The 26,595-nt window shown below is 42.1% G+C and overlaps 1 protein-coding gene across 8 annotated transcripts; it reads left to right on the top strand.

Moving 5' to 3' along the window:
* Positions 1-5,763: 5,763 nt before the first annotated feature.
* ZNF18 (zinc finger protein 18) lies at positions 5,764-25,885 on the top strand. 8 transcript variants are annotated; one of them, XM_063700636.1, is made up of 8 exons: positions 5,847-5,892; positions 7,649-7,770; positions 10,412-10,880; positions 12,162-12,351; positions 12,764-12,852; positions 19,135-19,219; positions 19,928-20,035; positions 24,582-25,885. In XM_063700636.1, exons 3-8 carry the CDS (start codon positions 10,494-10,496, stop codon positions 25,367-25,369), a joined length of 1,647 nt encoding a protein of 548 aa, XP_063556706.1. In that variant the 5' UTR covers positions 5,847-5,892; positions 7,649-7,770; positions 10,412-10,493; the 3' UTR covers positions 25,370-25,885. The 8 variants fall into 8 exon arrangements, with proteins under 8 accessions (XP_018868958.1, XP_018868960.1, XP_063556706.1 ...); XM_063700635.1 differs by having other exon boundaries at positions 19,925-20,035; XM_055366909.2 differs by having other exon boundaries at positions 5,885-6,513.
* The last annotated feature ends 710 nt before the right edge of the window (positions 25,886-26,595 follow it).

The raw sequence follows: 26,595 nt of genomic DNA, 5'->3' as shown, positions 1-26,595 counted from the left end.
TCTCGGCTCACTGCAACCTCTGCCTTCCCAGGTTCAAGCGATTCTCCTGCCTCAGCCTCCTAAGTAGCTGGGATTACAGGCACCCGCCACCATGCCTGGCTTATTTTTTGTATTTTTGGTACAGATGGGGTTTCACTATGTTGGCCAGGCTGGTCTCGAACACCTGACCTTGTGATCCACCCGCCTCGGCCTCCCAAAGTGCTGGGATTACAGGCGTGAGCCACCACGCCTGGCCTCTTGAACATCTTAAAGATCTCCTCCAGGACATCCCACATAAAACGTGACATATGTTAGTATTTCTCCTAACTAGAGAAAAGCAATTGCCATCTTGTTTAATTCTCTGTTCTCTCAATAGTCCTTAAAAGACAATTCAGGTTCCTTCTGCCATGAGTTAAATCACTCTGCTCTATTGAAGTCAACAGGATACAAACTACATCTTGATGGCAGAGGGAGGGTGTCGGGAGTGGTTTCTGTTCTGGTCTCCCTTCCTTGTCCATGTGCTCAGCCATTTCCACACAGCTTACACTGATATCCTCCACTGATGCCCAGGTTCCTTTCACCTTGAGTCAATCCGAATCTTTCTGCTCCTCAGTTCCAGGGAATTTTTGTTGAAATAACTGATCTGGCCCACAACAATCTCATGTAATTTATCTTCATCAATATATTCATTTCAAGTTCTCACAGTATCTCCCATGATAGTTTGCCCAAACCTTATACAATTTCTTTGAACAGCTTGTCCTGTTAGCCCTACTTTATCCTGGGACAAATGCAGCAGACAGAGGGCAGAGTATGGGATCTGCAGTCAGAAAAAGCAGAGTTTAAATTCAGCCTCAGTAACAATGTCTGCAGCTTTCAGTTACGCTCTTACACACTCTGGATCTCGATTTTCTTATCTCTACAATGGGAACAAAGATATTTGCCATGTCTGATTCTCATCAATGTTAGACTATTTTTTTCCCTAATTAAAAAAGTTAATATCTTTTTTTTTTTATTTTATATATTTTTTTGAGATGGAGGCTTGCAGTTGCCAGGCTGGAATGCAATGACACGATCTCAGCTCACTACAACCTCCGCCTCCCGGTTTCAAGCTATTCTCCTGCCTCAGCCTCCTGAGTAGCTGGGACTACAGGCGCACACCACCACGCGCAGGTAATTTTTGTGTTTTCGGTAGAGATGGGGTTTCACTATGTTGGCCAGGATGGTCTCGATCTCTTGACCTCATGATCCACCCACCTTGGCCTCCCACAGTGCTGGGATTAACAGGCGTGAGCCACTGGGCCCAGCCAAAAAGTTAATATCTTTTAAAGTTTGTAAGAAATAGACTTGATCCTGCAGTTTTATTTTGTTTTCTCCCTCTCACCTTTCATCCTTTCTTTCTTTCTTCTTTTTTTCCCACAAGGTTCTTTTGCTCTATTGCTTTTACTTTTTTTTAAACCTCTTCGAACAACTCAGAATTTTTATTTTAAAATATCTTTCAGATTGCTCTATTATCTCTGAATTTTGGAGTGCATGTGCTTTCATTTTTTTTAGTAACTAGTGATTTTCATTTATAATAGATTTTTAAAAATTTATTTTTAGTTTTAATTCATGAATAATAATTGTATATATTTATGGGGTATAATGTGATGTTTTGACATAGGTATACATTGTAAAAGTTTAAATCAAGTTAGTTAATATATTCATCACCTCACCTACTTATTTTTTATGGTGAGAACATTTAAGATCTACTCTTTTAGTGATTTTGAAATATACATTTTTTTTTATTTTTGTTTGTTTGTTTGTTTGTTTTGAGATGGAGTCTCTCTCTGTCCCCCAGGCTGGAGTGCAGTGGCGCAATCTCGGTTCACTGCAAGCTCCGCCTCCCGGGTTCATGCCATTCTCCTACCTCAGCCTCTAGAGTTGCTGGGACTACAGGCACCCGCCACCAAGCCTGGCTAATATTTTGTATTTTTAGTAGAGATGGGGTTTCACCATGTTAGCCAGGATGGTCTTGATCTCCTGACCTTGTGATCCGCCCGCCTCAGCCTCCCAAAGTGTTGGGATTACAGGTGTAAGCCACCGCGCCCGGCCTGAGGTATGCATTATTATTAACTACGGTTACCACACTGTGCAATAGATTGCTAAAACTTACTCCTCTTGTTTAACTGGAACTTTTTTACCCTTTGATCAACACCTCTCTATTCCCCATTTTCTCTGTACGAGGAATTGTTTTTGGTGTGGCTTGTAACTTTTGACTTTAAGCTCTTCTTTAGTGGAGATTGTTTTCTGTGAGTGTTCCATGTGGCCTAGATTATGTGAGTACCCAGAAGCCTTGTTATTCAAAAATCAATCTCTACTCAAGAACATTTTTCAGTAATTGTCACTTTTCTCCCCTTCCATACAAATTTTTCCTCCCTACTGGATCATTCTAATCAGTGTATAAGCATGCTGTAAGATCTCCTAATTTGTCTCATTTTGCTATTTCTTTTTATAGCAAAACTTCTTGAATGACTTGTCTATATTTGCTGCTCTAATTCTTCTCTTCTCGTTCCTTATTGAACTTATTCAATTCAGGATTTCTCTACTCCCAACCACTCTTATAAGGTCAAGGTCACCAGTGACTTTATACTCCTGTTGCTCAGTCAATTCTTAATCTTCATCTTACATTTGATCATGGCATTTGATTAGTTGATGATTCTTTCTTTCTTCCTTTCTTCCTTTCTTTCTTTCTGACAGAGTTTCACTCTTGTTGCCCAGGCTAGAGTGCAATGGTGTGATCTAGGCTCACTGCAACCTCTGCCTCCTGGGCTCAAGCGATTATGGGTTTATACCTTTTCTTAAGGTGCCAGTTTATATATTACAGGCGTGCACCTCCACACCCAGCTAATTTTGTATTTTTAGTAGAGACAGGGTTTCTCCATGTTGGTTAGGCTGGTCTCGAAGTGCAGACCTCAGGTGATCTGCCCATGTCGGCCTCCCAAAGTGCTAGGATTACAGGCGTGAGCCACCACACCCAGCAATTCCTTCTTTCTTTGAACACTTTATGCAGTTGGCTTCCCAGATACCACTCTCTGTTTTCCTGCTACCTCAGTGGCTCCTCAGTTTCTTTCTCCTTTAATAGATTTTTCTTATTACCCTGACCCTATATGTTGGTGTGGTCCAGGGCTTGGTCTTTATAGCGCTTCTCTTTATTGTCACTCATTGTCTCATGGCCTAAACGTTTATGGGTGGGCCTGGTGGCTCGCACCTGTAATTCCAGCACTTTGGGAGACTGAGGTGGGTGGATCACCTGAGGTCAGGAATTTGAGACCAGCCTGGCCAACATGATGAAACTTCGTCTCTGCTAAAAATACAAAAAGTAGCTGGGCATGGTGGCAAGCACCTGTAATCCCAGCTACTCAGGAGGCTGAGGCAGGAGAATCACTTAAACCTGGAGTCGGAGGTTGCAGTGAGCTGAGATTCTGGCACTACATTGGGCAACAGAGCAAGATTCTGTCTCAAACAACAACAACAACAACAACAAAAACTTTTGCAATTTCCTCTGCCTGGAGGTTCCCACAGATACACACAAGACTTGCGTCTTAATTAACTTCAGGTCTGGATTCAGGACTGTTTTATCTGTTAGTCCTTCCCTGACCATCCTATATAACTTGCACTCCATCTCTAACAGTACCTCTCCTCCTTACCCCAATGTAATTTTCTTCACAACACCTATAATTACCACTTGTGCACTTATTTATTGTCCAGCTCACCCTACAAAATATAAGTCTTGGGAGGGCTGGGACTTTGTGTGTTTAGTTCATTCTTGCATATATAGCTATTGGAAGAGTGCTGGGCACATCATCTGGTAAATATTTATTGAATGAGTAAGCGAATAATAGAAATAGATGACACCTTTTCATTATTTCCTAAGCTGAGGTAGATATCTCCCTATTTTAAAAAATATTTTGGTTGTTCAGCCTGTTTCGAAATAAGTGTTTATGCCTTTTCCTAAGGTGCCAGTTTATAAAGAAATTATTAAACTTCAAAGTGTCATTTTCATATCAAGAACCATCTACCAGGATTAGAGTTCTCAACCTGAGGTTTGTAGGTTCCAAGGATGGGTTTCAAGGCTGTGTTAGCTCCCTGAATTTAAGTGCAAAGTGTTGTATGTAGATGTGTATGTGCATTTTTCTTGGGAAAAATTTTACCTTCCATCAGATTCACAAAGGAGTCAGAACCGAATTAATGGTTTTGAATTACTGTTATCTTCCTTGGGTGTTGATCAGCTAAAAGCGAACACATTGAAGATAAAACTCCTATAATCTTCCCCTCTAAACCACCTTATCTCTTGACTTTCTTAGAAGCAGAGCACATTGATGTTGGAAGCAATACCCAATGAAGGTATCCCTCTAAATGTGCCTGGTAAATTGTTAGCCATGCTGTCCTCAGGAACTCAAAGCAGCGCCATCAATCACATGAATGTTAGAAACGTCCAGCTAGGTGCCATGGCTCATGCCTGTAATCCCAGCACTTTGGGAGGCCAAGGCGTGTGGATCACTTGAGGTCACGAGTTCGAGACCAGCCTGGCCAACATGGTGAAACCCCGTCTCCACCAAAAATACAAAAAAAAAAAAAAAAAAAAAGACTAGAAACTTCCACCTATGTTAGGCTGAAACAGTAGTTTCACACATAGGATCTTGTTCAGACCCTGGGACTTAAGAGAACATGTCGAATCCCTTTTCCACTGGTCACTTTTCAGGTACATGAAGATGTAATCCCATCCCCGCATCAAGCTTTATTTCTCCAGAGGAGGTATCTTTAATTCTTGTAAACATGGGACAGCTATAGGACATGTTATGATAATGACAGGTACAGGACATGTTATGATAATGACAGCTCTTCTTTAAATTTTTATTTATTTATTTTATTTCCATAGGTTATTGGGGAACATGGCAGCTTTTTTTGAATACCCTCCTCTTCGACAGTTGCCCAAGATGGAACACCCAAACTTTGACATGATACTTCCATTAATGCAACTTAGTATCACAAGTTGATGTCGTGGCCCAGCACAGGATGGCCTGGAAACCGGCAACACTGGACGCTGGGGAAAGGGTAAGAAGGCCTTGACCATTACAAATGGTGTGGAACTGAGCCGAGGGAGGGGTAGTGAGAAGGGAGAGAGGGTGAGGTGTCTGAGAGACAATGAGGTCAAATCAGAGGATTCAATCATTGTTGGCGTGTGGGAAAGGGAAGGAGAAAGGAAGAGTCAGGGATGACATTTGTTGAGAGAGAGAGAGAGAAGAAGAGAGAGAGACGCAGGTGGAAAGAGGATGGCACCACATTGGACTAGCCCCAACGGAATGGGGAGAAGTGGGAGAGGACCCAGGGGATGCAGAGCTGATGAGAGTGGGAGAACCAAGACAGAGGAAGAAGGTTGGGGCAAATCAAGTGTCTCAGGGAGGCCCAGTGAGGCAAGAACGGAAAGGAGGAGAAAGGCGGCGGTTAAGAATCAGGGATAATGGCAGAGCGTTGCAGCTCTGCGTGTGGGACTGGGCGGAAGGGTTTGGGAGAGACAAAGAAATAATCTTTGAAGGCCTCGCAGTGCTTGGCCGAGTTCCTGGCACAGCATAGGCGCGCAATAAATGACGGGTGAGAAGTGAAGGAACTCAGGAACAGTGATTAGTGAGTGAGTGACGGATGGAACGAAGGATGGCGTTGGCTCGGGAACCTCGCTGCCAAGTCGGCCGAGGCTCCTGGGCTGCAACGCCAGAGAGAGGCGGGGCGTCCCCGACGGCCAATAGGAGCTTCGGTATCAGCTCCGCCCCCGCCCCCTAGCTCCGCCCGGTGCCGCACGTCGTTCGCCTGCCGCCTGAGGCGCGCGCAGCCACTCAGCTCCCGGAAGTGCGCCCGGAGCCGGCGCCGCGGGCCGAGGTGAGCGCGCGTGCGGGGCGGTCCCGGCCTCCGGCCGCTCGGGGTCAGGCCTTGCGCTATCTGCGTCCGCACCTGACTCAGCTGGGCACCCCGGAGCTACGGAGGGGCCAGCGGGCTCCCTTGCCCATGCGTCTGGGAGCGCGCGGGGGACGTGGCGAGTGCGGGGCCGGGGCAGCCATGGCTGGGAGTGGACCCTGGGTGCGGGGGGATGTGTGAACCCCGTCCCGGCTCTGCATTCCTGCGCCTCTGCGCCCCGCGGGACCGGCCGGGTCTCTGCACTGGGACCGAAAACGGGCTCCTCCCCGCTGTCTTCCCCTAAGGGCTGAAAATGAGTCTCTGGAAGAGGAAACCCGATGGGATGATGCCTGGAGTCTCTCCCTCTCTCATCAGAGTGCAATCGGCATTTGGGGGGCGCATGGTGGAGAATACATATCCAATGAGCAGCGCTGACCTGGCCTCGAGCACTAAATGCCAGTTCCCCTAGCTGCTTGTGACAACCAGAAAACGCCCCAACAAATCACCAGACGTTGGCAGTTCTCCCCAAAGCAAAGGCTTTAGAGCTTCCTGGGTTAATCTGGCTGCCACTTGTGAGCCTCGGAGGTTCCTGATCTGTACACCAGGGTAATTGTGGGAATTAGAAATACATGAACCGAACTTAATAATGAGCTGATACGTAGTAGGTGCTTAACAAATGGTTACTTATATATGTAACCATGTATGTAACCACGTGTGTATATTACACCTAGAATGCACATTTAAAAATTCATGCTATTTGTTAAAGATTTAATAACAGGTATAACAGATAACCTTATTTTTTTTTCATAACGAATGGGGGCAGTTCCTCATGAGGTTATCGGAATATAAACTCTCTATTAAATTTTTAATACTATATAAAGTAATTTAATTTTGAATAATCGAGACGTTCTTCTTACACACTACCTGGGAGTATAATATTACTAACAAAAGATTTAAGTGTTTTATAAAATCTAGTTTTTCCAAAATGTCATTTCTCTTAAATATTATCTAAACTGCTATCTTAATTTAGGAAACAGATAAATTGCAGTAAGTTTACAGGTCGGTATCTTGCTATCTAAAATCTTGCCGCTTGTTATTTGAAACTCTTGAGCCAAATAGGTTGGATTTACAAAGCAAGGTATTTTTAAAAATATGTTTATTCATTTTTTAAGATGTTATTTGAAACTGTAGGTTTACCTCTGAGCTAAAGCTGCTTTCCAGGTGGTTTGATAATGCTGTCATTGTCACTCAGTATGAAAACATATTTTAATTTCCTTTGTGATTTTTTTTCTTTGACTATGGGTTAAGAGCATTATTTAATAATTTCCACAAATTGGGATTTTCTAGTTATTGTTATTGATTTCTAATTTAATTGCACTATGATCAGAGAATATATTTGAACCCAGGAAGCTCTAAAGTTTTCCATTTGACCTTTCTGGTTTTGTTTCTCTTGTGTTCCTTTTCTATCAGATATTGGGTTTTTGAGTGTTTTTTGTTATTGCTTTAATGGCTTTTTAGCAATATCACTTTGCGTAATATTTTTAGAGCTAATTTTAAGATATCAGTCATTTGAAAATTATGCATATAGTCTGTTTTGATGAATACTCTTTGCACTTGTAATGAATGTATACTCTGCAGTTCTTGGGTCTGGTGTTCTGAAAATGTCAATTAGAGCAAGTCGGTTGATAGTGTTCAGATTTTTTGACTTTACTGACTGTTTTTTTTTTTTTTTTTTTTTGAGATGGAGTCTCCCTCTGTCGCCCAGGCTGGAGTGCAGTGGTACGATCTTGACTCACTGCAACTTCCGCCTCCCAGGTTCAGGCTGTTCTCCTGCCTCAGCCTCCTGAGTTGCTGGGATTACAGGTGCGCACCACCATGCCCGGCTAATTTTTGTATTTTTAGTAGAGATGGGGTTTTACTATGTTGGCCAGGCTGGTCTCAAACTCTTGACCACAGGTGGTCCTCCCGCCTAGGGCTTCCAAAGTGCTGGGATTGCAGGCGTGAGCCACCGCGCCTGGCCTGGGTTTCTTTTTTTTTTTCTTGCAGTGGTGTGATCTCAGCTCACTGCAACCTCTGCCCCCTTGGGTTCAAGCAATTCTCCTGCCTCACTCAGCCTCCCTGGTAGCTGGGATTACAGGCATGCACCACCACGCCCGGTTAATTTTTGTATTTTTAGTAGAGACGGGGTTTTGCCATGTTGGACAGGCTGGTCTTGAACTCCTGACCTCAAATGATCTCCCTGCCTTGGATGCCCAGAATGCTAGGATTACAGGCGTGAGCCACTGCGCTCAGACCTGGGTTTCTTTTTAAGCAAAAAATAAATTTGATGAGGACCACATAAAAAACATTTGGTATTGGATTACGGTTGCAAGGGTCTATTTATACAAGGATTTTCCTCTGCCTCTGTGACTCCTGCGACTGCAAGACCAACCCTTCCTTCTCCTTCTCCTGTTCCTTGTCCTCTTCAGGCTACTCAGTGTGAAGATGATGAAGGTGACCACCTTTATGGTGATTCACTTCCACTTAGTGAATAGTAAATGTAGTTTCTCTTCCTTATAATTTTCTTTTTCTTTTTTTTTGAGATGGAGTCTCGCTCTGTCGCCCAGGCTGGAGTGCAGTAGCACGATCTCAGCTCACTGCAAGCTCTGCCTCCCAGGTTCATGTCATTCTCCTGCCTCAGCCTCCCGAGTAGCTGGGATCACAGGCGCCTGCCACCACGCCTGGCTAATTTTTTGTATTTTTAGTAGAGAAGGGGTTTCACCGTGTTAGCCAGGATGGTCTCGATCTCCTGACCTTGTAATCCAGCCACCTCGGCCTCCCAAAGTGCTGGGATTACAGGCATGAGCCACCTGGCCTGGCCTCTTCCTTATAATTTTCTTAATAATATTTTGTCTAACTTACTTTATCACAAAAATACAGTAACATGCAAAATGTATGTTAATCAACTATTTAAGGCATCAGTCAATAGACTGCTAAGCTTTTGGGGAATCAGAAGTTATATATGGATTTTCTACTGTGTGGGGGGTTGGCGCTCCTATCTCCTGCATTATTCAATGGTCAACTGTAATTCTTTTGACCTCGCTTTTTCCTTTCTCGGGCCCTTGAAAAAAATTTGTTTTTCTTTTTTAGTTTTTAAATGATTTTCCAATGTCGGATAAATTATTTTGGTGAAACGGTAAGGATGAAGACATTGTTTCCTACACCTTAAGAAATAAGCAGCTACAAAAAGCTAGAGTATTGTACTGATCTCTGATTAAGCCAGATCCTCAAGTGATGGGGTATCTTTTTTTAAAAATTGCTGCGATTAGTCTTAGGGAGAAATGATGACCACCAAATTCTTCATAACATTTAAGGATTTACCCAGTAATCCTATATTATGATTACTTGCAAGAAAGTTAACTAGAAATAGTGGATGATCCTTTTTAGAATAATATTATTTGCGATTTAATATTTCTCTTTCTACTGTCTTAGTTGTGATCTTCTAAAATTTGATACCATTCACATAAAATAGTGATTATTTATATCAACACCATAGGAGTATTTTCAAGGTAGTTAGTCTTCTCAATCCTCTTTTTTTTTTTTTTTTTTGTGAGACGGAGTCTCTCTCTCTGTCCCCCAGGCTGGAGTGCAGTGGCGCGATCTTGGCTCACTGCAAGCTCCACCTCCTGGGTTCACCCCATTCTTCTGCCTCAGCCTCCTGAGTAGCTGGGACTACAGGCGCCCGCCACCATGCCCAGCTAATTTTTTGTATTTTTTTTTAGTAGAGACGGGGTTTCACCGTGTTAACCAGGTTGGTTTCGATCTCCTGACCACGTGATCCACCTGCCTCGGCCTCCCAAAGTGCTGGGATTACAGGCGTGAGCCACCATGCCCAGCCTTCTCACCCTCTTTAACCCCAAGGTTGAAAGTGTCAGGTATGACACTTGTTTTTTTCATAAATTCTCAAATAGACCTATTTTAATATGGCACTCAAAAGACCTCTCTTGGAAGTTTCATTACACCTTTTTGGTATACTTTTGGAAGTACTTTTGGTACCTTTTGGAAGACTTAATTTGTTCTCTTTAACCTCCTATTTATTACAGAAGCATGTAGGCATTAGCTTTTATTCCTAGGGCATTAGTATCTTTTTCCAGCTTTATTTTTTAGTATGCAGATATATAGATGAAGATGTAGAAGTGTTTTGTAGAAGAGCCGTTTACCTGGAAACCTATAGTGAAAATGTTTCGTATGGTGCATTTTATTCTTCATTTTGTCTGGACATTTGAAGACCAAGAAAGAACATTATAAAATGGGCAGGGAAATGGTGGCTGTTTAGATACAGTATCAGTAGTTTGCTTTGTGGCTTCAAGTTTATAATCTTTCAAAATAGAATCATGTATCCATCGAGCAATTTCAGAAGCTCCATAGTTGATCCCATGGCTTCTCGGGTAGGGCATGTGAATTTGTTCTTTCTGAAAATGTGTCCCCTTCCTCTGTGTAGCACTCAATCTCATTCCCTTTTTAGTGTCCTGGTGAAGACCTAGTTCTTGCCGGAGACAATTCCACTGCAGAAGCACTTTACTTAAAAGGACTTGCCAGGCTGGACAATGCCCGTTGACTTGGGGCAGGCCCTAGGCCTGCTGCCATCACTGGCGAAGGCCGAGGACTCCCAGTTCTCAGAATCAGATGCTGCCCTTCAAGAGGAACTCTCCAGCCCTGAGACTGCACGCCAGCTTTTCAGGCAGTTCCGTTACCAGGTGATGTCTGGGCCTCATGAGACATTGAAGCAACTTCGGAAGCTCTGTTTCCAGTGGCTACAGCCAGAGGTTCACACCAAAGAGCAGATCCTAGAGATCCTCATGTTGGAGCAGTTTCTGACCATCCTGCCTGGGGAGATCCAGATGTGGGTGCGGAAACAGTGTCCAGGAAGTGGAGAAGAGGCAGTGACCCTTGTGGAAAGCTTGAAGGGGGACCCCCAGAGACTGTGGCAATGGGTAAGCAGAGGGTATTATGATCTGCGAGTGAAACACAGGGCTCCTCTCTGGTCCCATCAGGTGTGTTGTCTTTTTTCTGATACCACTTATGACACCAAATGGGTGGGGCTTTTCACACCAATGGCCAATTCTGTGATTCTCTAACACCAGTACAGTGTCCAGCAATTCAGTTCTGAAGCTAACTCTGGAGGTTCAGGGCTCAATCCAAGACTGCTCCTGTTCTCAGATGCCAGTCACAAGTCCCAGGGGCCACCTGTACTTCTGACAAATTGGCTATAAATTCGGAGGTTCCCACAATCTTCTCTTCAAGTTTGATAATTAGTTAGAATGACTTACAGAACTCAGGGAAGGATTTTACTTCCTGTTACTGACTTACTATAAAGGATACAACTCATTAACAGCCAGAGAGAAGAGCTGCATAGAGCAAGGTGTGGGGGAAAGAGCGTGGAGCTTCCATGCGTCTCCTGGCGTGCTACGTTACCAGTACCTCCATGAGGTCACCAACCTGGAAGCTTCCTGAACCTCATGGTTTAGGGATTTTTATGGAGGCTTCACTGCTTTGGCACACTTGATACAGTCATTTGCCATTGGTGATTGAGTATCTCCAGCTGCCCTCCCCTCCTCAGAAGCTGGGTGGAGATACTGAAAGTTCCAACCTTTTAATCTCAAGGTTGGTTCCTCTGGCAACCAGCCCCCATCCTGAAGCTATCTAGGAGCCTAGCATAAACTCAGGTGTGGTTGAGAAGGGCTCATTATGAATAACAAAGCCTCTTCTTTCACCTCTGTCACTCAGGAAATTACCAGGGTTTTAGGAGCTCTGCGGGAATGGGAACTGGGGACAAAGACTAAATGTGTATTTCTTATTATACCACAGCTGGGTTCCCCCATACCTCACCTAATTCTAACACTCTCTGACTCTCAACACTCTTTAGCTGTTGAGGATTGAGGGTAAGGTCTCCCAGCGCATTCCACCTTTAGACTAGAATGTTTGAGAAGTTATTTAAAAGATGCCTGAGTTTTCATTGGTGGCGCATATCCAGTAGAAGCACGTTAGTGGCATGTCTTGAAGGTCTCCCACGCCTGATTCGGGCCTCAGCTTTTGGTGTCTTTTGGGACGTTTCTTTCCCTGGTTCCTGCTGGATTAGATATAAAAGCTGGTTTTCTCTTTCTCCACATCCTTAGAAATTGTCTTATGATCAGTTGTAGAGAGTAAGCTTTGTGTCTTTTAGAGATCCTTACTCTGGATTCTTCAGTAATTACTAATTAATATATGGTCTCTAGATCAGTATCCAGGTTCTAGGACAGGACATCTTATCAGAGAAGATGGAATCTCCAAGCTGCCAAGTGGGGGAAGTGGAGCCCCATCTTGAAGTGGTGCCTCAGGAGTTGGGACTTGAGAATTCATCCTCAGGGCCTGGGGAGCTTCTGAGCCACATCGTGAAAGAGGAATCTGACACAGAAGCAGAACTAGGTGAGGATGGTGCTGTGTGGTGTTCTCTTGGAGAAATTTTGGGATTGTGATTAGTAGGCCTAAGTGAGTTGAAATGGTATGCTGCTCAGATTGGCGTATCCCTGAGAGGTTTGCAAACAGGTTAGACCTAAATAAACCGCTCTTGTTTGGAGAGTCAAAGTCTGTGTTTTAAACTGCTTTATGACTGGGCCAGACCATTTGGATTTTGGCTCTGAGGAAGGAGGTGGGAGAACATATGGGTGAGACTGGAATGTTGGAGGGGGTTGGAGTTTGTCAGGGAGATAAACACAAGTCTTGAAATATAGATGGCAGTACAGGTATTGTTCTGATTTGTGAAGATTGTTATCTGTGCCCTCTGGGGAGTGGTTAAGGAAGACATCCAGATTCTGAAAACTTCCTCTCCTCACTTCAGCCCTGGCTGCCTCCCAGCCTGCCCGACTGGAGGAAAGGCTGATCAGAGACCAGGACCTCGGAGCCTCACTGCTCCCAGCAGCACCTCAGGTGAGCTGACGTACAAAAGCGATGAAAAGGAAACTTTTTACCTTTTATAATCTCGTCCTCCTGCCTCTCTTCACCCCATTCCCCATCCTGAGGAAACCTCTGATCTGCTGTCTGTCACCATATGTTAGTTTACTTTTTCTAGAGTTTTGTAAAAATAGAATCATGCCAAATGTACTCTTATCTTTGTTCTTATGCATATAATGTGTATATATATACATATATATATATATTTGCTTATTTCAGTGTATTCTCATTTTTTAAAACAATTTGATTTTGATGTGCCTTGGAGTCATTTTCACATTTCATGTAATTGGGATTTATTGAGTTTCTTAGCTCTGTGGGTGTATGGTTTTCACTAAACTTGGAAAATTTTTGGCCATTATTTCCAAAGCATTTTTTTTTCTGTCTCACTTATTTCTCCTCTCCTTTAAGGACTTGGGAAATAATACCTGTGGAATGTGTATAATGATAATGTATATACATGTATCAGAGCTCTTCAAGTTGTCCCACAGCTTACTGATTGTTTTTCTGTTTTTGAAGTCTTGGTGTTTTATTTTGGACAATTTCTGTATGTCTTAAAGTTCATTAATCTTTTCTTTTATAGTATCTGATCTGCTGTTAATCTCATCCAGTATATTTTTCATTCTGTTATTGAAGTCTTGGTGTTTTATTTTGGACAATTTCTGTATGTCTTCAAGTTCATTAATCTTTTCTTCTATAGTATCTGATCTGCTGTTAATCTCATCCAGTATATTTTTCATTCTGTTTTTGAAGTCTTGGTGTTTCATTTAGGACAGTTTCTATTTTGATGTCTTTAAGTTCATTAGTCTTTTCATCTCACAGCATCTAATCTGCTGTTAATCTCTTCCAGTATATTTTTCATTTTAGATGAATTTTTCACCTCTAGAAGTTTGATTTGGGGCTTTATTGTATCTTTCATGTCTATACTTAATGTGTTCAATTTTTTCTCTAGCTTGTTGAACATATGGAATATAGTTGTATTTGTATTAATATCCTTATCTACTGATTACTACCTGCATTGGTTCTGGGTCAGTTTTGATCAATGATTATTCTCATTATGAGATGTATTTTCCCGCTTCTTTGTGTGCCTGGTAATCTTTGTCTTTTTCGTTTGTTTAGAGACAGGGTTCCACTTTGTCTCCCAGGCTGGAGTGCAGTTGTGCAGTCATAGCTCACTGCAGCCTTGACCTCCTGGGCTCAAACCATACTCCTGCCTCAGCCTCCTGAGTAGCTAGAACTACAGGCATGTGCCACAATGCTTGGCTAATTTTTTTTTTTTTTTTTTTTTTTGAGACAGGGTCTTGCTGTGTTGCCTAGGCTGGAGTGCAGTGGCGCAATCTCAGCTCACTACAACCTCCGACTTCTTGGTTCAAGCAATTCTCCTGCCTCAGTCTCCTGAGTAGCTGGGATTACAGGCATGTGCCACCACGCCTGACTAATTTTTGTATTTTTAGTAGAGATGGGGTTTCACCATGTTGACCAGGCTGGTCTCGAACTCCTGACCTCAAGTGATCCACCCAGCTGGGTCTCCCAGAGTGCTGAGATTACAGGCGGGAGCCACCATGCCCGGACTGCTTGGCTAATTTTTAAATTTTTGTGTGTCTTACTATGTTGCCCGTGCCTGGTAATCTTTGATTGGGTATCACATTGGTGGGGTGCTGTATATTTTTGTATTACTATAAATGTTCTTGAACTTTGCTATGGGGTGCAGTTATTTGGACACAGTTTATTACATGGCACCAGAGAAACATTTAGTCGAGTATTATTTTTTCCATGCTAAGGCACTTCCCTTCTGAGTATTCTGAGTAATCTGATGCCCTTTCATATACCAGGTTTTCCACTCTGCCTGGTGGAAATACAAACTGTTTCCAGCACTGTGTGAACTCAGGGGATTGTTCCCTCTGATTCTTTTGGGTGGTTATTTTCCAGACTTTGTGGGGACGCTCTGTAGATCTCTGGAGCTTTCTCTTTGTGCAGTTTCCTTCTCTCCAGTTTTTCTACCCTGTCGACTCTAAGGATCTTGGCATTTCCAGACTCTGAGCTCCTTCTGCTCAACTCAGGGAGGCTGCCTGGCTCAGCCTGGGTTTCCCTTCCTGTGCTGCTGCCTGGATCCTCTGTCTAGGCAGTAAGTTTGGATAACTAGAGCTCACTGAATTTGCTTTCCCACTTTCAGGGATCTTGTTCTGCTCTGCTTGTGTAATGTGAAATGTCTGAAAACTATTGTTTCATACATTTTGTCCCATTTTTAGTTGTTTCAGGCAGAAGGTAAATTCAACAATTCCTAATACTTCATTTTTGCTGTACATAAAAGTCTCTGGGACAGATTTATGTTGATATTTAGTTAACAATTTTGAAAAGTTGTATTTTGTAAAAAATTTTTTTCACGAACCTATACATATTAATTAAAACATCATTTAAAATGTTGAAGGAACTCCTCTTGGGACTTGCCTTGCAATCTGCTGTAGCGTGAATATGAAAATAGAGAAGGCAGTAGGTAATGCTGTGTTTCAGACCAGGGTCTGAGCTTCAGCTCTCCAGGCTCAGATATATAAAAACTAGAATACTAATTTCATAGTTTACTCTGGGGGAAGGTGGATGGGGAGGTGGCAGGGAAGAGAAATATCTTTTTAGTGAATCAAAGGTACCCTTCTGCCTGCTTTCAAGGTGCCCAGAAACCAAATTGTTAAGCAAGATGTTGCTTGGTGAAAAAGATTTGGGTGTTCTGTGGAATATGTCAACCAGGCTTGGAGGATTATTGTTGTTTCTGTAGTAGGTACAGAGTATCCTCACCTGTTCTGGATAACTTAAAGTCAAAAGATTTAAAATGCTCATCAGCACCAATTTGTTTTTTACAACCGTATTTACATATATATGTGTGTCTGTATTTCCCTACCTTCAGATGGTAACTAGTTAGCAACCATTTAAGTCAAATGAACAAAAGTTGTCCCTACCCAATCTGAATATCCCCTCCAAACTAACAGCAATTATTTGCATCAGAAAGACTTTGATATTTAATGGAATCCTTTGGAAGTAAAAGGAATTTTTAAATTAATCACTCCCTCTAATCTCTTAAATAAGTGAGGAACTTCATAAATAATGCCAGAATAATGATACGGTATTACTATCAGTACACAGTAGTTATTTCATTAGTGGAAACCATGACTCGGTTGGAACCTCACATAGGCTCCAGCAGTGCATTTACTCACCTTCCCCGGCTTTCAGACTTAAAGGAAAGGAACAGCGTGTAACTAAGTGCAAGTCAGTTGTAATAGCTTATAAACCCACAAGATGGTGCCAGTTCCACACAAAAATAGAGAGAATTTTCCCATCAAATCCCATATGTCTGTCTTTCAGGATATAAAGTTAGGTTTTTCTGTCTCTTCTAAATATGAGAAAGAGGCAAGCTGGCTGCCATTGGCGTCTTGCCTCTTCAGTAGGAGGTTTTATTCGAAGTACCCAGCTTCTTGGCAGTTCCTTGAGTAAATTTGTGTCTTTAAGCTGGAGGTACCCTGTTAGTGCTCCTGAAGCAACTTTTCTGGTTTTTGAGTCAGCTGATTTTGACCCTTGGGGATTTTGGTGGCTGTATCCTTTTCTGTCTTGTACTCTTCTTGGTAGTTACTGTTCTGGTGTTCATGGAATAGATCCTGTGTCAGCAAGCCAGGCAGCCAGGCAGATATTACTGTGCTTGGCATGTGCATCCTTTTCTCGGCTAGCACTGAAGCCAGGGTCCATGTGTTCTGACCACAAAGACTGAGAACTCCTGTATTCAGCAATGTTTGCTCAAGTGATTATTTTCAGGAGGTTGTTAAAATAGTTGGATTCACAGAAGATTAACAGAATAAGCTGCTAGCTGTTTATACTTTAAAAATTAAAAAATTTAAATTAAAGTTCACATTAAAAATGTGGTTATAGTTAATAGTTGACTGTGTAATTCAGTATATTGAGGTCGCTTTTTCAGCTTCCTATCCTTCCCACCCAAAAAAGTCCAAACCCTCTTTCCTTTGTGTGTTTGGCTGAGCACCTGCTAATTGAACAGTTTTTGTTATCTCTTTTCTCCTTGAGCCATTTCCACTTCCCTTTGATGTGCTAGGGGGCAGACTTGACTTAGGACTGAGAGTGTATTAGTCCGTTTTCACACCGCTGATAAAGACATACCTGAGAATGGGCAGTTTACAAAAGAAAGAGGTTTAATTGGACTTACAATTCCATATGGCTGGGGAGGCCCCCAATCATGGTGGAAGGCAAGGAGGAGCAAGTCACATCTTTCGAGGATGGCGGCAGGCAAAGAGAGAGCTTGTGCAGGCAAACTCCCATTTTTAAAGCCATCGGATGTTATCTTATTCACTATGATGAGAACAGCACAGGAAAGAACTGCCCACTCGGTTCAGTTATCTCCCACCAGGTCCCTCTCACAATACATCGGAATTATGGGAGCTACAAGATGAGATTTGGGTGGGGACACAGAGCCAAATCATATCAGAGAGTGCCTTCCCCAAACAGTATATTGTGTACAGTAGGAGGATGACTTTGTAGTTCCTTTCCTCATTTCTATTCCCTGAAGCCTGGCTATTCATGTCTATCCACTTTGGGGTTTCTGAAAGTGTGCAGAATCCCTTAATTCTCTCTGCAAACCCTTGGGGTGAGACTGGGAGACTGCATGTGATGGTAATAATATATATTATCTACTGAGGACCTGTTTGCTAAGGGCTTTATTTCACCCTGGTAACATATATCAAGTGCCTCTTCTGTCCTGGACAGGGTCTTGGGAACTGGGAAGGTATTATACAATGGAGAGGATGACAGAGTCCTTTTCTCATGGAGCTTACATTGCTAGTAGAGGCAACAGTTAATCAAATACTTACATGTGTGCACATACATTTGTACATACACATAAATATTTAATAAATGGATAAATACTATAAATAAAAAAAGTACAGTGTGCTATGAAAACAGGTGACACTTGCATTATTTATCTCAAACCTCCCAACACTTTTTTGAGTTCAGTGCCATCATTAGGTGAGGCCTGAAACTCTGGAAGGTTAAATAACTTGCTCAAGGTCGCACAGCTAGAAAGTGGCAACGTTGGGACTTAAAACTCCGTACGTCTGACTCCAAAAAATGGGCTGCTAATCCCTCTGCTATACAATCTGAGTTTCTAATAGTCAGCTTCTTGGTGGAAGACTGAAATTTGAATTCATGAAAGCAGACCCTAGCTGTATGGTATTCCCAGTTTTGAGTCTCCAGTCTGTCGTTTCATAGGAAAAGCAGGGCTTCTTTTGGAGATTGGGACACCTTGCTCCAGAGAACCTACCAGTTTTCCACTATCTGGGAAGAAAACTAATTTAATGTTAGACTCTAAATGCAGAACTTTAAGATATTTCAAGTATGGCTATAACATCTCTCTCTTCTCTGAATATACCAATCTTTGTTTCAGGGTGAAGCTTACAATGCAGTTGACTCTTAACTACATCTTACTGATTCGCACCTGCTTTTCCAACAGATTGCTTTTTAACTTCTTTCTTTGCTTTTTGAATTTCCTGATTTTAATTAAATAGTGGGACTATCAGACTCTTCCTCCTCAAAGACCTCTAGTACAAGCACTTGAGTTAAAAAACAAAAACAAAAACAAAAAAACAAATAGTACCGGCCAGGCAAGGTGGCTTACACCTGTAATCCCAGCACTTCAGGAGGCCAAGGCGGGCAGATCACGAGGTCAGGAGATCGAGACCATCCTGATGGTGAAACCCCGTCTCTACTAAAAATACAAAAATTAGCCAGGCATGGTGGCATGTGCCTATAGTCCCAGCTTCCTCGGGAAGCTGAGGCAGGAGAATCGCTTGAACCTGGGAGGTGGAGGTTGCAGTGAGCAGAGATTGCTCCACTGCACTCCAGCCTGGGCGACAGAGTGAGATTCCATCTAAAAAAAAAAAAAACAAAACCCGAATAAAAACAAATAGTATGGAAAAGGCTCCTGCCCTCTATACATTCTCCACTTTTAAATAATTCACCTGAAAAGGTGCAGAATGTAAAGCCTAGATGTTTTCTCACCAAGGAAAGAAACACTGATATAGGGACTGTTGTTTTCCCTTTGGCCTCTTTGTCCCTTGAACCACTCTGCTGGGATTTCTCAGGTCTTGCGATGGCCAGGATCCTATGGCACGTTTCTGTCTTCTCAGCTTTCCTTTAGGCAGGGAAGGCAGGTTCAAACACCTTCATTGGAGTCATGGTATTGTATTGCTTTTTTTTTTTTTTTTTTTCCAGGAACAGTGGAGACACCTGGATTCCACTCAAAAGGAGCAATACTGGGATCTCATGCTGGAGACCTATGGGAAAATGGTCTCAGGAGGTGAGGGTGTGGGTTAGTCTGATGGAAGGAGGTAGAAGGACTGGAAAACTGTGAGGCATTTTCCATGCACTTATGGAGACATCTGCTGAACTGAAAATCGCCAGGTGAAGGAAATCGTTAGGGACACAGTTGGGAACTGGGGCAAGTTGGAGCTAGCAGAATTAACAGTAAGAACTTCCTTGTATTGAAAGTATTCAGTGTGCCAGGAACTGTTTGTGGGTACATTGCACGGAGTAACTTCTTTAATCTATGAAATTGATGATGGTATTCTCATTTTAAGCCTGATGAAAGTGAGTGTCAGATCAAATACTTACCCACTGCCACATAGCTCATAAGTGGGCTGAGTTATGATGGAACTCAGCTGTGGCTGGTTCTGAGTCCATGCTCTTTTCTACTAAACCACACTTGTCAACCAACCATTGGTGTGATCCCCATCATGATTCTCACACCAGCCTGCCAGGTAGTCTACAGACCTTTCTGTCCACCTGCCTAGACTCTTGTTTTCATGGCCTTTACCATCTGTTAAGGTCATCCTGTGAGTACTGGTGTCTTACAAGCTCCACACGCTGTTCTAAGGTGAGTTTCTGCAAGTGTCCAGAGCCTTCATATTTTCCCTCATGCGTAGGGTGCTCCTTTGAAAGTCACAGCTTGAGCTCCCAGTCTTCCCTATTCATCCAGGCCCACCATACATCTTTCTCTCTATAGCAGGCATTTCCCATCCCAAATCTGACCTGACTAATTCAATAGAATTTGGGGAAGAGCTGGCAGGACTATACCTTCATGTCAGTGAGAAGATCCCAAGACCCACCTGCGTAGGTGAGTAATCTTCCATTGGTCTGGAATCATTTCTGACTGCCTGTCATTAAATTGGAGGTGATTGGGGAGGTGGTGAAGGAGGTTGGGGGAGGCAGAATATTCTATTACGTTGGTTATAACTAGCCATGATCTGATTGGTTTGATTTAACTATTGAGATTGAGTCTACTTATCTCTGGCTATAGGGCTGTTGACACATATTTAACTATGGAAGGAAGACCACACATCAGACCTGCTGCCTTTAATCTTGTCTGTTATTTTAGCTTTCTTTCTCTGAAAGAATTAAGATTCACACAAATTGAGACCAATACAAATAGAGTAGAATTTCATTGCAAAGGATTATGTAGCAGCCATTATTACCCTTCCTAGCAAGAAGTTAGAGTATCTAGACATAAAACAGAAAAAAATGTTTTATCTAATCCCTATGCACCTAACATTTCTTAAAACAGCAGCATCAACAAATACTTCATATAAATAATTTATTTAAGACTAGGGAAGAAGAAATCTTAACTTGTTATCTTGTAAAGTAGTCATTCTTTGCTTTCTACACTTTTTCTGAAACATTGAAGTTACGTAAAAACTAATTGTGAAACCTACACACACACACACACACACACACACACACATACACACACTTTTATATATACAGTAAATCCCAGAACCTTAGAGGAAGAAGAGGACCAAGGATGGGAATTGTAGGGCAAGCCATTCTTTCTCCCCAGTGGCATCTAATTAATTATTTTCTTTTGCTAATATACCACAGAGAGAGCAATCATTAGCTGAGATATTTGATTTTAATTTTACACAACGTATTTATCAGGCCGTTTCACAAGGATTTCTTCTGGAACAGAATTTTTCAAACTGCATTGCATAACCAATTAGTGAGTTGTGAAATCATTTGATAGAGTTACAACCAGCGTTAAAAAAAAACACAATAAGATTGAAGAGGAAATATCAGATGTAGGGGTGGGTAGTGTTTCAGGAGATATTTGTTTAAAATACGTGTGCATGTACTGTGTTTCAATATTAATATATTGATTACTGCCTTAGCTTGGGCTGCTGTAACAAAATACCATAGACTAAGTTGCTTAAACAACAAACACTTATTTCTCACATTTCTGGAGGTTGGGAAGTCCAAGATCAGGGTGCCAGTATGGTTTGCTGACCTCGCTTTTCTTGCTGTGTCTTCACATAGCAGAGAGGGGGGTTGGGGAGAGGAGAGGCGGAGAGGAAGGGAGAGACTGGGAGAGGGGGAGGTGAGAGAGGGAGAGGAGGAGACAGGAAACTAATCCCATCATGAGGACTCCACCCTTAGGCCCTCATCTAGACCTAATCCCTCCCAAAGGCCCCAGGCCCCATCTCCAAATACCATCATACAGGGGGCTAGGGTTTCAACATACGAATTTGGGGGATCACAGTTTAGTCCATAGAACTTATTGTGGGTTGTAGTCAGAAAAGGTTGAAAATATTGCTTTGGAGGTTGTTGCAGTAGGATTTTTTTTTGGACAGGATTTATTTTTAAGACGAGTTTTGGGTTCATAGTAGAATTGAATGGAAGCTACAGAGATTTCCCATATAGCTCCTAGTAGTCTGATCTTATTTGCGATATATAGCTCACTATATTCCTACTCGTTTTTTGTTTGTTTGTTTTTCCTTCATCCCACCTCTGCTGACATGGTCCCATTAGATACTGCCTTTAACCAGATGGGAGGAGTCTACAAGGGTCATCCTGCCTTGATAGGCAAAAAAAAAAAAAAAAAAAAAAGCTATTATAGGTTCCTGTCTCTACAAAAAATGCAAAAAAACCAAAAAACCGGGCATGGTGTGAGCACCTGTAATCCCAGCTACTTGGGAGGCTGAGGCAGGAGAATCGCTTGAACCTGGGAGGCGGAGGTTGCAGTGAGCCGAGACTGCGCCATTGCACTCCAGCCTGGGCAACAAGAATGAAACTCTGTCTCAAAAAAAAAAAAAAAGAGGATATGTGGAAAGAGGTTTAGGAAGATGAATCCGGTAGCAACGTGTAGGACAGATAGGAAGGGAACACTTGGAGGAGAGAAGTCTGCAGGAAGTCAGTGCAGGAGTCGGGCTGTCCGGGGAGGAGACCTAGAATAATTGTGGAAGTCACAGTAACCAAATGGGAAAGGCCTGGTTTGAAAAATACAACAGTTTGCCAGTTTACCAGATCTGGACTCAGACCAGGGGCAAAAGTCAATATAGAGAGTGAATATGCTGTTATAGTTGACCATATGGAAGAACAGCTCCTAGTTAAAACAGGTCAGCAGGGGGCAGTCTCAAAAAGCCATATACTTACCCTGCTAATAAAAATCCAAAGGATTAAAGTTTTTAAAGTAGTTATCTGGAAGAATATAACATGCAAGAATAGTTTAAAAAAAATGTTTTGAAAGAAGAATGTTTCATGAATGTTAGATCTGAAAATATTAAGTCTGTTGTATTATAAAGGTAAAAAATCATTAAAATAGTGTGATTCTGATATAAAAATAGATGCACAGATCAATAGAACAGAAAAGGGAGCCTAGAAAAGAGATGCTGGTCTATATAAGAATTTAGCATGATCAGGCCGGTGCGGTGGCTCACGCCTGTAATCCCAGCACTTTGGGAGGCTGAGGCGGGGGGATCATTTGAGGTCAGGAGTTCGAGACCAGCCTGGCTAACATGGTGAAACCCCATCTAACTACACTACAAAAATTAGCTGGGCATAGTGGCGGGCACCTGTAATCCCAGCTACTTGGGAGGCTGAGGCAGGAGAATCGCTTGAACCTGGGAGGCAGAGGTTGCAGTGAGCCAAGATCACGCCATTGCACTCCAGCCTGGGTGACAGAGCGAAACTCCATCTCAAAAAAAAAAAAAAAGTTTTCATGAACATGACAGATAAATGATTATTTTTGTTGATATAGAAAGAGTTAAAGAAAGTTGATAAGAAAAATGTACTTTCCCAGTAAAATATGGGCAGCAGTCTTCGAGTATGAAAAATAGCTCATAAATGTGATAAAGATTCATCCTTTCATAACTTAAGAATTAAAATTTAAAACAATGGAAAACCACTTTTCATCCATCTAAATGGCATATGTTTAAAAATATTCAATATTTAAGTATTGAATACCCACTTCCCCCTCTGCCCAATTTCACATATGAGAGGATGGCAGAGTTGTTCTGGAAGTTGGGTTGCCAGTAGGTGTCAAGAGCCTTAATATTTATGCCCGTTGACACAGCAATTCTACTTTGAGAAATTCCTTTGAGATATTGATGAGAAATGTGGGCAAAAACTTATGAAGAAAACTGCTGATCACAGCATTATTTATAGTAGCAAAAACACAATAAGCAAATTAGATTTCCATGGTAGGGGAACAAATTATATGTTTATTATGACATCTTCTTGATGGGCCATTACTCAGCTCTTTAAAATGATATTTATAAAGGCTTTTTTAAAAACGAGAAAGTACCTTTGCCATTTGAGAGGAATATATTCTAAGGCTTTTATTTTATTTTATTTTATTTTTAGATTCAGGGACATTCTAAGGCTTTTTGACTTAACAAGTTCAGATCTAGCTCTCTAGAAGATGTCTAGATCCCTGGCAGACAATTGAAAAGACACTAATATGTGAAAGAGAAAGGTAAATGGCATCTTTAGATCTATATAGTTAAAATAATTTATAAAAGTTGAAAATCCTACCACCAAAATAAAAATTATCTATTTGCATCATTAAGTACTATAACCAAAAACCCAAGTTACGATGAGAAAAACAAACTTCCGGTTGCTAGTGTGATTTAATAAAGGGCATGTAAATACTAGATTCAAGCACAGATCAAGGGATTCACTTTTATAGTAAAGCCCCGCTGCACTGCAGCTGTGGTAAAATGACACGTGCATTTCACAGATTTTGGGCGTCTTATGAATGGGAGAGGGAGACTCTATATTACATTGATTAATGCCACCATTCACAATTAAATGCTACATAGCTGGATATAGAACTGTATGTACAATATGACACAAATTATGTCAGAAAATAGCATATACCTGCATACATATAGGTTAAATTAAAAAGACCGAAATGAAATGTATGCTCATAGTTGTTATCTCTGGGTAGTAAGATTGAGGCGGATTTGGTTTTCTTCTGTATATATTTCTCTCTCTCCAGTTTTTTTTTTAGTTACCATATTTATCTTTTATATATAATCAGATAAAAATCATTTTAAAAGCAGTAGTTGCCTATAATATACTTGTGTTTTTCCTGGTCCTGAAGAAATACATGTGGCTTTATTTATGGAGTGATCACTTTATGAGTACTGCTGTGTTGTTTAAAAATCCTCAGCTCCAGAGCTGAACCATTTAGCCTTGAACCCAGGACAGGGGAAGTAAGTTTGAACATTTGGGCCATATGGTAGTTTTCTTCCTCACTTACTAATGCCCTAAAAAAAAAAAAAGAAAAAAAAGAAAATGAATGTTTTATGATGACCCTCTCTTTGGCATATGAGTTAGAAAACAGGGCATAGCACTTGAACCATTTCAAATCTTCTTTCTTCTTTTAGGAGCTAGACAAGAGAATGACAAGGAGAACCTAAATTTGGAGAATCACAGGGACCAGGAGCTCCTGCATGCTTCCTGTCAAGCTTCAGGAGAGGTTCCTTCTCAGGCTTCCTTGAGGGGCTTCTTCAGTGAGGATGAGCCAGGATGCTTTGGAGAAGGAGAGAATCTCCCTGAGGCTCTGCAAAACATTCAGGATGAGGGAACAGGGGAACAGCTCTCTCCTCAAGAAAGGATTTCTGAGAAACAACTAGGTCAGCATTTGCCTAATCCTCATTCAGGAGAAATGTCCACCATGTGGCTTGAGGAGAAGAGAGAGACCTCCCAGAAGGGGCAGCCAAGAGCCCCCATGGCCCAGAAGCTCCCCACCTGCAGGGAGTGTGGGAAGACCTTTTATAGGAATTCTCAGCTTGTTTTTCACCAAAGAACTCACACCGGAGAGACATACTTTCAGTGCACCATCTGCAAAAAAGCCTTTCTGCGGAGTTCAGACTTTGTGAAGCATCAGAGAACTCACACGGGAGAGAAGCCCTGTAAATGTGATTACTGTGGGAAAGGCTTTAGTGACTTCTCAGGATTGCGCCACCACGAGAAAATCCACACGGGAGAGAAACCCTATAAATGTCCTATCTGTGAGAAAAGTTTCATTCAGAGATCAAACTTTAATAGACATCAGAGGGTTCACACCGGAGAGAAACCTTATAAATGTTCGCACTGTGGGAAAAGTTTCAGCTGGAGCTCGAGCCTTGACAAACATCAAAGATCCCACTTAGGAAAGAAGCCCTTTCAATAGCCAGTAACCAAACTCTTTCCCCATTTCTGTCTCTCAGCCCAGTCACAAAAATACTCAGCTCCATCAAGAGGAATTGTGTCTAAGAGGATACCCCTGTTAATCTCCTTTTTTCTTGGATTGGAGAGGAGAGAATCTGGACATGGCTTTGGACTTGGAGGATATCTTGGATTGGATTGCACAATGGCTTAAATTCTTGATTCTGCCTCAGGAGAAAGAATAGTCTTCATGTTTCCACTCATCCTTCCTTTGGACCCATTGGGGAAAAAGTCTAAATTGGAGATCCAGTTTTAGAAGTGCTTTCCGGGAAGCATTTAATGGGATTAGCTGTAGTCATTGCTTATGGGAAGAACCCCAGATCAGCCCCTTAAAATGGGTTCTAGGGCAGGTCTTCTGTTCCAGAAGGGGAGGAGCATAGAGGGCCTGTGAGCTCACGTGTGTTCTTTGTCATAGGGGTGAAAAACTAACTTCAAGTGTCCCTTGTTTGAAATAAACTTAGCAGAGTCACTTTCTATCTTATTTGTTTGTTCACTGCCCGTTTGACTGTATTTCAAAGCACATTATTTCATAGAAGACCCTAGGCAGTTGAACTCCAAAGTCAGCCCCTATAAACCTCAAGTTCATAATGTAGCAGAACAGTAATAGGAAAGTCCTAGGCTAATGTTCAGACGATCGGAGCTTGGCCAGTGCTGGCAACACCTTTATCTCAGGTAAGTTTGTTTTTGGTGTCCTCTTTGTGAGCCAACCTTCCACTTGATCTCTTGCCTCAAGCTGCCCCTCTTTCTCCTGGCATCCCACATGGGCTGTCATTTTTGCCAAAGTGTGCTCTATGCTTTAAAATTACCTTTGTTATAGTCTCATTTTGTCTGTGAGTGTTAGGAAGAAATTGATAGCATTGATCTAGTTTATAATACTGTCTAGTGGTTTATTAACACATGTATCTAAACTGTCCAATTGTTCTTGTCTCCACAAGTTACATGCCTTAAAGTGTCCTGCCTGTATAGTGAGTTTCATGCGCGTCCGTGTGAAGAGACCACCAAACAGGCTTTGTGTGAGCAACATGGTTGTTTATTTCACCTGGGTGCAGGTGGGCTGAGTCCAAAAACAGAGTCAGCGAAGGGAGATAGGGGTGGGGCCGTTTTATAGGATTTGGGAAGGTAATGAAAAATTACAGTCAAAGGGGGTTGTTCTCTGGTGGGCAGGGGCGGGGGTCACAAGGTGCTCAGTGG

Source organism: Gorilla gorilla, chromosome 19 (assembly GCF_029281585.2).
Source record: "Gorilla gorilla gorilla isolate KB3781 chromosome 19, NHGRI_mGorGor1-v2.1_pri, whole genome shotgun sequence".
Classification (NCBI taxonomy): domain Eukaryota; kingdom Metazoa; phylum Chordata; class Mammalia; order Primates; family Hominidae; genus Gorilla; species Gorilla gorilla.
This window is presented reverse-complemented; position numbering and strand designations above follow the sequence as displayed.

Excerpts from the sequence above, each read along its gene's own strand:
- ZNF18 (XM_019013413.3), top strand. The coding sequence starts at position 10,494 with ATGCCCGTTGACTTGGGGCAGGCCCTAGGCCTGCTGCCATCACTGGCG. Across the intron at positions 10,881-12,161 it reads CCCAGAGACTGTGGCAATGG|ATCAGTATCCAGGTTCTAGG; the intron begins GTAAGCAGAGGG and ends TATGGTCTCTAG. Across the intron at positions 19,220-19,924 it reads TGGGAAAATGGTCTCAGGAG|CAGGCATTTCCCATCCCAAA; the intron begins GTGAGGGTGTGG and ends TTCTCTCTATAG.